At 54.2% G+C, this 12,238-nt stretch overlaps 2 protein-coding genes across 2 annotated transcripts in view; both read left to right on the top strand.

Annotated features, from left to right (window-relative positions):
• The first annotated feature begins 1,186 nt into the window (after positions 1–1,186).
• TRIM56 (tripartite motif containing 56) lies at positions 1,187–9,546 on the top strand. Its single transcript, XM_010984061.3, has 3 exons — positions 1,187–1,329; positions 2,172–2,283; positions 2,393–9,546. The coding sequence occupies exon 3, from the start codon at positions 2,394–2,396 to the stop codon at positions 4,635–4,637; it is 2,244 nt and encodes a 747-aa protein (XP_010982363.2). The 5' UTR covers positions 1,187–1,329; positions 2,172–2,283; position 2,393; the 3' UTR covers positions 4,638–9,546.
• COL26A1 (collagen type XXVI alpha 1 chain) overlaps positions 7,206–12,238 on the top strand; it is a 25,383-nt gene continuing 20,350 nt past the window's right edge. Inside the window, exon 1 of the mRNA XM_064478783.1 lies at positions 7,206–7,215. Within this exon, the coding sequence (XP_064334853.1) occupies positions 7,206–7,215 (10 nt within the window). The remainder of the gene's footprint in view (positions 7,216–12,238) is intronic.

Below are 12,238 nucleotides of genomic sequence, written 5' to 3'. Positions count from 1 at the left end.
GTGAATTCTTTCACAGTCGGCGGCAGGAACCCACACTTTGGTGGCCTCCTAATTTAGGGGTCCCTCCATCCGCTAACAGTATGGAAAAGTCATAAGCCCCAGTTATTGCCAGCCGATCCCTCCCTCCTGACCCCAGACCTGCAAAACCTGAAAACATCCTCCCCTCCTTCCCGCACCTCCCTCCCCAGGGCCCATCACAAGACTCATGGCTTCTTACACCTGCAACAATTGCTCACACGCGAAGCCACCATCTTCCACTCTCCTCTCTGCCCCTAGTGCCACCGTGTCACCTCAAACTCCTCTGCTTTTCACCTGGACTCTGTACCAGCTCTCCTCTATTGATAAAGGGAGTTGTACATAGATACGTGATGAATCACCTATAGTAAGTGTAGAATCTAAGTGGTAGGTATATGAGTGTTCACTGCAATTCTTTCGATGCCTTTGTGCTTCAAAATTTTCATAAGATGTTGGGGAAAATATCCTTCTATGGTTTCTTTTGGCTTTTTTGGATAAAACTCAGACTCCTTCGTATAGAACATAAGGCCCTGTATGATCTGACCACTGCCTCCTTCTATCACCCCATCTGCTACCACTCACATGTCCCGTTCCCCCATCCTGAATTAACTGGAGCCCCCAGGAGAGTCATGGTATTTCATTCCATGGACTTGCTGTTTCCGATTCCCGGAATACTCTTCCCTGTGTTCTTCTCATCTCAGATGACGCCTCCTCCAGGAAGCCTTTGCTGACCTCTCAGTTTGAGGTCCCTTATCTGGTTCCTACAGCCCCGTATCTCAGCAGAAATTTATGGCACGAAGGGCCTCCCCTAGGGCTGGATTTGCAGATATGTCGCAGCACTGGGACCTTCCCCTGAGGACGGGGCTGCAGTTAAGCTCCGTCTCTGAATCACTGATGATGATCTCTCATTTCTTCCCTCAGAGGACATACCCTGGGGCACCTCCCCTGTGCCTGCGACAAACACACTTCAATAAACACACTTAGCAGGCTGCGAGAATCCTGAGGCTCAAATTGACAGGCTGATCTCGGTGACTCCAGCTGTGAAAGCTGACCTGGCCCGGGAGCCCTGGAGGAGGCGGCTGGTGGGGGGCTGTGCCCTGCTGGGGGTGGAGGCCCCGAGGAAGAGGTCCAGGCTGGGGTAGGGAAGAAGGCGGGGCCTGCGGCTGTGCAAGTCGGCGTCCCGGGCCTGGGACGGAAGTTGCAGAAGTACAATTAGTTTCAGTTTTGTTTCTCTTTCAGGGACCCAGCAACAGTGGCTTCCGGACCTCAGGGCCCCCCAGTCCGGCCCTGGAGCCCAAGGTCAGCTCTGGCTAGGTAAGGATTGGGGACTGGGGGCCGCTGAAGTGAGAACTGAACTGGAGGGAGCGGGGGAAGGGAGAGAGCGGGAGGAAGAGGAAGGGAGGGGGGAGAGGGACTCAGAAGGCAGGAGGGGAGGAGAGGCTGGGCCTGAGCACCCCGGCCGCCCCGGGCCTTACCCCTCAGGCCGGAGAGCCGAGGCCTCCCTGGAAGCCCCCACCCACCCACTCTTTGAGCTCCCCTCCCAGCCCCTGCTTCCTGGAAGTTTGGGAGAAATCCTCCAAGTCTCTTTATCAAGTGTTTCACAGCCACTGTGCTGGGAGCTGGGGGCATTCACAGACACTCCTCACGTGACTCCGACCCTCCAGAGGTTTCTAGGAGAGCAGGAGGCCTCCTGCAGCAGGAAAGGCTGAAAGAAAAGGGCCCGAGGAGCTGGGGAACAGGCTGCAGTGACCCTGAGTTTGAGGAGCTGGAAGAAAAGCGCAGGGCAGCCTCTTTCCCTCAGATCTCCTTCCTTCTGCTCCAAAACCCATTTCAGGACAGTCGGGCAGGACGTGGGGCCCCCACTCCCCGAGAAGCTGCTGCCAGTGTCTAGGAGGCAGGTGTAGGGGCTGTGAGGATTGGGGCGCCGGGAACTGGGGCCCCTCGTACTTTCCACCTGCCAGGAGTCAAAGCAACTCCGCCCACCTGCACGGTCGGCTGTGTCCCCTCTGCCCGGCCCCCACCCAGCATACCCCCACCAGCAGGACCCCAGGGTCTATTCACACGGGGCTCGCGCCACAAGGCCTTCAGCCGGGGCGCTGGTCATTCCACCATCAGCTCTCTGAGGCTGGGCTTCTTGGTCTTGTTCTTTCTCGCAGGACCTGACTTTTGAAAACAGCCTTTACTTCTTCACATTTGCTGAATGTATGCAGGGAGGAGAGAGGCAGCTCTTTAGCTCAAGAGACCAGAAGCAAATTCCTGGCCATTCAGGTGAGACCCCAGACCTGGCGGGGCTGGAGGAAGGGGGAGAGGCGGGAGGGCAGGCTGGAGGCACCGTGGGGGTGTCCTCTGCCTTCTGACCCTGACTCTTCCCTTGCAGAATGGTTTCCCAGGGCTCCTCGCCCTCCCTGCTGGAAGCCCTGAACAGCGACTTCCTGGCCTGTAAAATCTGCCTGGAGCAGCTGCAGGTGCCCAAGACTTTGCCCTGCCTGCACACCTACTGCCAGGACTGCCTGGCCCAGCTGGCTGAGGGTGGCCACCTCCGATGCCCTGAGTGCCGTGAGTCCGTACCTGTGCCACCCACGGGTGTGGCCGCCTTCAAGACCAACTTTTTTGTCAATGGGCTCCTGGATTTGGTGAAGGCCCGGGCCGATGGAGACCTGTGCGCAGGGAAACCGGCCTGCGCGCTGTGTCCCCTGATGGGAGGCACCAGCGCAGGGGGGCCAGCCACAGCCCGGTGCCTGGACTGCGCTGACGACCTGTGCCAGGCTTGTGCTGACGGGCACCGCTGCACCCGGCAGACCCACACCCACCGGGTGGTGGACTTGGTGGGCTACAGGGCGGGGTTTTACGACGAGGAGGCCCGGGAGCGCCAGGCGGCCCAGTGTCCCCAGCACCCGGGGGAGGCTCTGCGCTTCCTGTGCCAGCCCTGCTCCCAGCTGCTGTGCCGAGAGTGCCGCCTGGACCCCCACCTGGACCACCCCTGCCTGCCCCTGGCCGAGGCTGTGCGTGCCCGGAAGCCAGGCCTCGAGGAGCTACTGGCCGGTGTGGACAACAACCTGGCCGAGCTTGAGGCCACTCGGATGATGGAAAAGGAAGCCTTGGCCCAGCTGCGGGAGCAGGCAGCCAGGGTGGGGACACAGGTGGAGGAGGCAGCTGAAGGGGTCCTCCGGGCCCTCCTGGCCCAGAAGCAGGAGGTGCTGGGGCAGCTCCGGGCCCACGTGGAGGCTGCCGAGGAGGCTGCTCGGGAGAGGCTGAGGGAGCTGGAGGGCCAGGAGCAAGTGGCCAGGGAGGCGGCCACCTTCGCCCGTCGGGTGCTCGGCCTGGGTCGCGAGGCTGAGATACTCTCACTGGAGGGGGCGATTGCCCAGAGGCTCCGGCAGCTGCAGGGTTGTCCCTGGCTGCCTGGGCCAGCCCCCTGCCTGCTGCCCCGGCTGGAGCTCCATCCTGGGCTCCTGGACGAGAACTGCCACCTGCTCAGGCTCTCGTTTGAGGAGCAGCAGTCCCAAAAGGACAGCAAGAAAGATGGAGCTGGAAGCCAGGTTGGCGATGAAACCCAGCCCCAGAGTAGAGATGGGGCCCAGACACCCCAAGAAGATGGAGTTCAGATCCTAAAGGTGGAGAGAGCCGAGTCTCCCCAAGAAGATGGAGCCCAGACCCCCAAAGAGGACAGAGCCCAGACACCCCAAGAAGACGGAGGAGCGCAGATACCAAGGGGTGGCAGATCCAACAAGAAGAGGAAATTCAAAGGCAGGTTCAAGTCAGTTTCCCGGGAGCCCAGCCCAGCACCCGGGCCAAACCTGGAGGGCTCCGGCCTCCTCCCCAGGCCCATCTTCTTCTGCAGCTTCCCCACGCGGATGCCGGGAGACAAGCGGTCTCCCCGGATCACTGGGCTCTGTCCGTTTGGCCCCCGGGAGATACTGGTGGCAGACGAGCAGAACAGAGCCCTGAAGCGCTTTTCCCTCAATGGCGACTACAAGGGCGCGGTGCCCGTCCCCGAGGGCTGCTCCCCGTGCAGTGTGGCTGCCCTGCGGGACGCCGTGGCCTTTTCAGCCGGTGCGCGACTCTATCTCATCAGCCCTGAGGGTGAGGTGCAGTGGCGCCGGGCGCTGAGCCTCTCTCAGGCCAGCCACGCCGTGGCTGCCATGCCAAGCGGGGACCGAGTGGCTGTCAGCGTGTCGGGCCACGTGGAGGTATATAACATGGAAGGCAGCCTGGCCACCCGGTTTATCCCTGGGGGCAAGGCCAACCGGGGCCTGCGGGCGCTGGTGTTCCTGACCACCAGCCCCCAGGGCAATTTTGTGGGGTCAGATTGGCAGCAGAATAGCTTGGTGGTCTGTGATGGGCTGGGTCAGGTGATCGGGGAGTACCGGGGGCCAGGCCTGCACGGCTGCCAGCCAGGCTCTGTGTCTGTAGATAAGAAGGGCTACATCTTTCTGACCCTTCGCGAGGTCAACAAGGTAGTGATCCTCGATCCGAAGGGGTCACTGCTCGGCGACTTTCTGACGGCCTATCACGGCCTGGAAAAGCCCCGGGTGACCACCATGGTGGACGGCAGATATCTGGTCGTGTCCCTCAGTAATGGGACCATCCACGTCTTCCGGGTCCGCCCTCTTGACAGTTAAAGGGCTAGAACTGGGGCGGGACTGGGGCGGGACTGGGGCGGGACTGGGGCAGGAGAAGGGAGGCAGGGCTTCTGCTAAGGGCATTTTCCCAGCGGGCAGAGGGTGGCAACTTTTCCACGTGAAATGCCAAACCCCTCTGCAGGTGTGCAGGAATAGGGACCAAGGCGGGTGGCGTGACCAAAACCCTCAGAAGCAGAGGAGGAGGGGTTGAAGGGTTTCTTGGTGTTGACCACCCTCTTGCTTTCTGTGGGTGACTGCTGCTGCCGCCGCTGTAGAGTCTAGGTTTCTGAGATTTGTAAGCTAGGCCTGATTTTCTTTCTGCACGACCATTCCTGATGGAGGAGCCAGGGGGAGACTTGAGGAGGCGGGTGGAAGGAATCCTTTGAGCCAAGAAGGGCTCAGGGTCTGTCAAGGATGTGCTTTCTGGAAGGGAGCTGAGAACCTGGCTCCCCTCAGACTGGAACAGGGACCCACCAGGTCAGAAGAGGCCTGGGTTTTTGAAATGGCCATAAATGGCGTCTCCCACCAGCTGCAGCCAGGAAGTAGAGGTACCTCTGATAATGGTGCTCCCCAGGGAAGTACAGGGTGGGCTTTGTGGGGGGCCAAGTACAGACACCAGTCAAAGCCAATAGGTGTTTACCTTGAAGTCCATGAAGAGAATGTGCTCCCAGAAGACAGAACCCAGTTGGGCTGGAGCCTAAAACACAGGGTTCTGAGTATTAGAGATGGGGAGACACTGGATCTTACCCTCCAGCTCCCCTCCCACCTCCAAGCCAATCGGAGGCAAGATCTATGTAGGATGTAAAATCTCTTCCGTTTTGATGTCACTTCCTGGAGTTTATTTTTATTTCCCTTTAGTTTTCCAGCATAATTCCTTTCGAGAAAGTTTGGCCTTCACTTGGCTGAATTAAAGGGTGAGGGCATTTGTTATTACTGCCATTTTTTGGTGTGGAAAACATCTAATCTTAGAGGCCAGGTGTGGGATTACAGGGCCAAACCAGATGGAAAACCCGAGAAGTTGGTAGTGGGGCTGGGATGGGTGGAGCAGTGAAAACCGCAGGGAGGGATCCAGTCAGCAGTGAGCCATGACCACCGGCCCTTTGCACGGGCTGGGGCAACGGTGGAACTGAGGTGGACACGTTTATCCAGGGACTGTCAGGAGATGACCAAAGGGAATCTTCATGTAAGGATCATGAACAATGAGCGTTCATGGGAACCAGAGAGATTTTGGACAAGTCCAGATGGAAAGCACAGGACATTAGGTGTAGGGAAAAGAAAATCCTTTTCCAGGGAGGTTATTGATTGTCTAATGAAGCGAAAGGGGAAATCATCAATGTTGGGGGTGGGGGGCAGCAAATTCAGTTATATAAAAATTTGAAATGTATGCACAGCAAAGAACAATGAACATGAAAGGAAAATCACTAAGATGAGGATATTACGTAGAGTTGATCTGAGGGAGAGCTGAGTCTCCAACATATGCAGTGACTAAAGAGATTTACTCGGTCAAAGGGACAAATGAGCTGTGCACCCAGGAGGAACACACGCAGGCCAGGACACATAAAATAAAAAATAAAATAAAATCAATCCCTTGCATTGGTTAAAAATATGTTTTTAAAACGATGTCGTGGGGAAACAGACTCCTGGCGCTATAAAACGATGCTTCCTGGAGAAGTTTGGCAGTACTTGACAAGAGTCAAAAAAAAAAATGATTGTAAGATAAAGTTATCTCTCTTTGGGAAATACTTTCTGGGAAAATAAGTCAAGAGAAAAATAGTATTTGCCCATAGATATTTGTGGCCACTCTATATATTATAGTCATTGACAGGAAACGGCTCAGCTTGGGGGTATTGCCAAGTAGATTGTGGTCTAGCACGACAGTGAGGTACTGCCTTCGTGTATGACAACTATGAGAACTATTTAGAAGGGTATGATGTTATATGATGCAATCATAGGTTTAAAAAAAATATATTTTGGATTTATGATCCCATAAGGTTAGCTACAGGGTAAAGTATACCTGAATAGTTCCCAGGTGGAAATAGGTTGAAAATATGTAAATAGTCAGTGACTGGGGAGATTGGATTCTGTTTGACTTATTTCCTGGTATTCATATATGCACATTTCTACTAGTTATTATTGTCCATTAAATAACATATGTACCTGAATATTTACGTCAGAAAAGTGTACCTCTATAGATGATACTCAAAATTTTTTTTCAAAAAAGTGATATTCAAGAATAACCACTGGCCTTGCAAATGAATACATGAGTCAGGAGAGACGGTTCTGTTGGAGGAGGGGTAGGAGTGGGAAGGGTCATCAGAGCAGGGGCCTGTCTGGTGACTGGCTGAGGAATTTGCCTGGGGAAGGTATGCAGAGGTCAGGCGGTCCCCTCCGGTGATTGGTCATTGTGGAGGGTCCAGAGGTGGGGAAGGTCTTGTTGGGTTCACCAGCTAATTCAGGACAACTGGAAATCAAGAGCTGGTTCTGTGGAACCAGCTGGTATAGAATGAGTTACACGAGTGGGGTGCTGTGTCTGTCTTCTTTGCAGCTCTCTCTGCAGAGTCAGCAGTGATGGCGTCTAGTAAGTGCTCAGTAATGTCTGTGGAATGAATTGATATCTAGAAATCAGATGGGACCAACTGAATCGTCCAAAACCTTGGCTTATGGGAAATATCCAGTAGGGGGCACTGTGGACACAGACTACTCTAGCCTCCAGGAGGGTGGCTCAGCTCTGAGTCACAAAAGAGATGAGATGGTGGGGGGGGGGGGGGGAGGACCTGCTAATGTGTGTGGAGCGGGTCCTGGGAGGTGCTGGCCTCTAGGGGATCATATGCTTTCAGGTTGGAGCAACAGATTTGCAGAGCTGCACAGGAATCATATGCAGAGGGCCTGGCTGGTGGAACAGCTCCAGCCAAGTGGCTCACCTAGGAGGCAAAGCAGGAATAGAGAACTTCAGAAGGGAAGCATCACCTGCACGCAGGAAGAGAATCCCACAGATGCTCTAAAGATGCAGGAGACACAGGGCTCTCCAGGACACTATGAGAATCCTGGGAAGCTGAGCATCAGACAATTGACAGAAATACTGAATTTTCTTTGTGGGAGGGTAGGGGTGGGAAGGCACCCGTGGCAAATGTGAAGTGGATGGGAAGTACAGCATTGAGCATAATTTGGAGTTGAAATCCCCAGCACCTCAGCTGTGACCCAGGAATCCGAATGAATCCTGAAAAAAGCACCACTCAGCGCAGAGAGAGAGAGTTCTTGGTTCAGCTACAGGTGTTAAGAAATCAGGAACATCGTGAAAGAGACAACACCCCTCCACCCCCATGCCGCCGTGGACCATGGCAATTAACGCGATCGATCATTCCTTTTCCTGTTTGGAACTTTCCAGTTTGTGCACGTACTGGTGAAAGGAGGGTGCCTTTCAGGTAGAGAGAAAGAGCGGAGAACCCCGTTCATATTCTTTGTGCCGGAAAAAGGAAAGTGATTGAGGCAGCAGAGACCTGGGTTGAGTGCTGGCTCTTCCACTAACTAGCTTTGTGGTCTTGGTCTAGCTCACTAACCTCTCTGAACGTCTTTTTCTACGTCAGTAAAATAGGGAAGATAATATCCAGCATGCCCACCTCGCAGGGTTGTTGTGAGCAGTGGGTGTCTTTTGTATATCATAAAGCTCAAATCTGAGGTCTTGGTTAGGGAAAAGTTTAACCGACTTGTACTGACTTACTAGTCTTCCATCAGGGTAAGCGCGAATGGGGATGTTCTGTGCGTGTATTATGAGGGGAAAGCTCAGGAATGTCTGGGCAGAGTTACTACCTGCTTCTCCTTTGGAGGAGGCTGTTTCGCTTTCCAGCAGTTATTTGGAGAAGCCATTTGTAAGACACAACAGTGACCACAGGAACAGAAGGGACCAATGGGCACCTTGCTAAGGGTCAGTGCTATTCCAGCAGAGAATCAGGCTGTACTAATGAAGGCCTGATAACCAGAGACATGGAGACGTTCGAAACAGCAAGAGTGGCCCAATCTTTTGATATTTGAGAGAAAATATAATTTGGGAGGGAATAACTCTCCTTTTGCTGTAGTCATTATTACTGTATCTATAAAACCATGTCATATAATAAATCTCCAGAGACAATATTCAAAAAAGGCAGACATCCAAGAGAGAAGTCAGAAAGATTCCGAGGAAGTTGATGAGGTTGGTGATCTGAGCTGGGCAAGGTTCGGTAAGTAGGAGCCAAGATCAAGGTGTTAGGCCATCCCTCCTGGGCAGGTCAGCTGAGAACTACAGCTATACCATGCATTAAATGGGAGATCGGATGGGGGTACAGAGTTCTGTCTGGGGGAGAAAGCAGTCTTGGACTAGAGGGGGCAGGGAGCTGCCAGAGAGACTGCTCAAGAAGATAGCCCAAACAGGAGAAAGGTCAAGTTCAGATGCAGGCTTAGGAAAATAGGTAACTTGACCAAAGCTAGCAGAACCAGCTTTCCCAACTGGTTCATGAATGTAGTTTAATTAAGTGGATCAGAACAAGATCAAAAATAGGTCTAGAGACCACAGAGTGATTGGAGGGGTGGGGAAGGCACCGCAGGGTCAGCCGACTTCCCCTGAAGCCTGGGTGAGGGACCTTTGGGACTAGGCCGAAGAGGGCCGTATGTAAGGAGGCAGTTAGGAAGCAGGTTTGGGGAGGTTTTAGAAGGCAATCTGACTTGTCTTCCAATTAATTTTAAACAGGTTGCCTTAGCAACCAAGAGAAATGGGGTTGAAAAAGGAATCAGGGCCTCAGTACCACGGTGTCAGCCAGGCAGATTTTTCTCAGTCCCTAGGGGCCGAAGAATCTGGGCTGTAAACTCTTTCATTCCTTTGATTGTGTGCTTTATATCTTCTTCCTGTTTCTTAATAAATTCTTTGGAAAAACTTGAACCTTTTCTCGGATGGTTGATGGGTATGGGAAACAGTCAGCACCCAGGCCCAGGAAGTGGAGGCCTACAGAGCCTGCCATCCCTGTCATAGCTCCAAAGGCGCTACACAGAGTCCTTGGGGACATTTCAGGAGCATGATGACCGGCATAGTCACCGTCTGTGGTCCCAGCCCTCCTCCTTGGCCACTCTGGCCTGTAGGACAGAGGGGCTCTCTGGGCAGAGGTGTGCACCTTCCAGGCTCACGTTTGGTGGGAGGGAGTCAGCAGGCTCTCTGGCCCCGCAGGCCTGCTTGGAGGTGTGTATGAAGGAGGTGGGTGAGGGATTCAGGGCGGCTGGGCCCACCAGTGGTTTCTGCTTGTGTTCTGGTTTGGGAGAACCAAACAAGCACCTGCACCCTGCATTTGTGATCCCACGGTGACCCCTGCAGGGCTGGGAGGTACCCAGGCTTTAGGATTGTCTGCCTACTGGCCAAACCCATGCCCTCTGACCTGGTCTCCAAAGGAGACTTCAAGGAGTTCCTGAACTTCCCCTCTGAGTCCTGAGCAGGAAGGACTCAGACCTCAGGTCCTTATTTCTAATTCACTCAGCCTCTGGCCTCCCCATCAGATACAGGATCAAATAACAGACATCAAGTGCCGCCCACCCGTGCTTCACACCCATCGGCTTCCGGAAGCCTCCTGGCCTACGAAGCCAGCACCGTTAGCATTATGCTACAGGCAGTGAAGCCTCGGTTTGCTTGTTAGAAATAGATATGATTCTGACTCCAAAGCTGCCCTTCCAACCGCCTCTGAATCCTGAGCCTCTGTTTCCTCAGTCATCAACGAGAGAGCCAAACGAAATGAGATCTGAGGTTCTTCGCTGAGCTCACAGCCAGGCCCCATCCATCCCTCTAACAGGTCCGGAATCTAGACACAGGCAGGGAAGCTCAGGGATGCCCCACGCACCCCGCCACCGTCTTGTGCTCCCTGCCAGAGCCCCCCAAGATGGAGAAGGGATGACAAGTGACAAGAGAATGTTTTGAGCTGCTTGGTGGGGAAGTAGGGGGTGGGGATCAGGGCCCACCGCCGCTGTGGTGACAGCCTGAATAAAAATTCCACAATTCATCATCTAATGACTCAGCCCGGCTCTGGCCCAGCGCCTTGGTGAACCCTGGGGAGTGTGACTCAGCAGCTGAGGGGGCCGGGCGCAGGAGACACTGCGGGGTCCTTGTGAGCGGGGACTGTGGGGAGGACGGCCTGTTCCAGCTCCAAACCCCAAGGTGGAGCGTCTGCTCCTGTGGTCAGACACACACATGGCCTCGGTTCCCAGCCATGCGGCCAAGCCTCCTCCTTCAAACCTGGGCCCCTCCACCTTTGCACTGGAGAAGTTACAGCCCTAGAGGCACCGGGCCCACCGCCTTTGCTCGCAGCTGTGGGATCAGAAGCAAGTTGCCATGGCCACAGACTCCCCAGGCCTCTCTCCCCTCCACCACCCTGCCAGGGTCAGGCTGCCTTCGAGCAAGGGCAACAGAGGCCACACAGTAGGGGTGGGGAAGTAGGGGCATGCCACAGGCTGGGCGCTTGACTGGGCAAATGGTCAAGCGCCCAGCCATTCCTCCTCACCACTGGGGTCAGGGGCCTGGGCTTGAGGGTCTTGATATTGCTCCAGGGCCAACTCAGACAGTGTCTCTCCCCCATCAGAAGGAGCAGTGTCTTTTCTCTTCCCTGACCACTAAGGTATGGACAGTCCGTCAAGCTGAGACAGGAGGGAAGGGGCAGGGCACAACCATTAAAAGAATGACACCAAGATGGCAGAAAATTCAACTCCCAGTAGACCCTGGGGCCCAGGGTGGCAGGAGATTTGACCTCCAGTAAACCTTAAGCTTCATTATATGCTCACTGTAATATATTAGTATGGTAAATGGCACTCCAAACAGGCGCCATTGCAGTTCTGAGGCTGGCCATAAAAGGTCAAAAAGTGGGGGATGGCCCAATTCCTGGGAATCTCAGCCCCTTTCCCAAAGTAGTTGGAATAATCCTCTCACTTGTTAGCATATGAAGTTACTCAGCCCACAAAAACTAACTTCGTGGTCACTCTCTCTGGCTTTCTAAGATGGTCCACACTCTGTCTACGGAGTACGTATCTCTCTGAATAAATCTACCTTCACTCTACTATGGCTCCCTCTTAAATTCTTTCCTGTGCGAAGCCAAGGACCCTCACTTGATGGGGCATCCCAGGGACTCGCCTGGGACCTGGGACACAGCCATCCTCTCACGCCCCACTTTTCTTGTATCAAACCCACCAGAAGAAAAGAGCCAAGGCAAGGTGACTTGAAACAGTCTCCGAATCCAGTGAGGAGCCAGGGCACCAAGTCCAGAGGTCAATGTGCAGGGCGTACAGACACGCTTCTCCCCGCCCGGACCACTTTCTCACCTAGATTATTCACACGCACCTCTTCCCTCACCTGCAAAGCCCTTCAGGACAAGAACATCTGATTCACACAGAACACTGCATGACCAGATGTTCTGTAAACATCTGTTAGTGAAAAGAACAAATGAGGGAATTTGCCCTAAAACTCATGTCGGATGTAACACTGGGAGGAGCTGGAAACTCTCGCCCGGGCAGGCCCGGGAGCAAAACGGGTTTATCCCTTTTCCTTAGAAGGGAGCGTGAGTAAGAGTGAAGTTATCCAAATTCTGGAAAGAAAAGATAGT

The sequence above is a fragment of the Camelus dromedarius genome, chromosome 24 (genome assembly GCF_036321535.1).
Source record: "Camelus dromedarius isolate mCamDro1 chromosome 24, mCamDro1.pat, whole genome shotgun sequence".
Lineage (NCBI taxonomy): Eukaryota > Metazoa > Chordata > Mammalia > Artiodactyla > Camelidae > Camelus > Camelus dromedarius.
The sequence above is the reverse complement of the archived record's forward strand: the minus strand, read 5'-3'. Positions and strand labels throughout refer to the sequence as shown.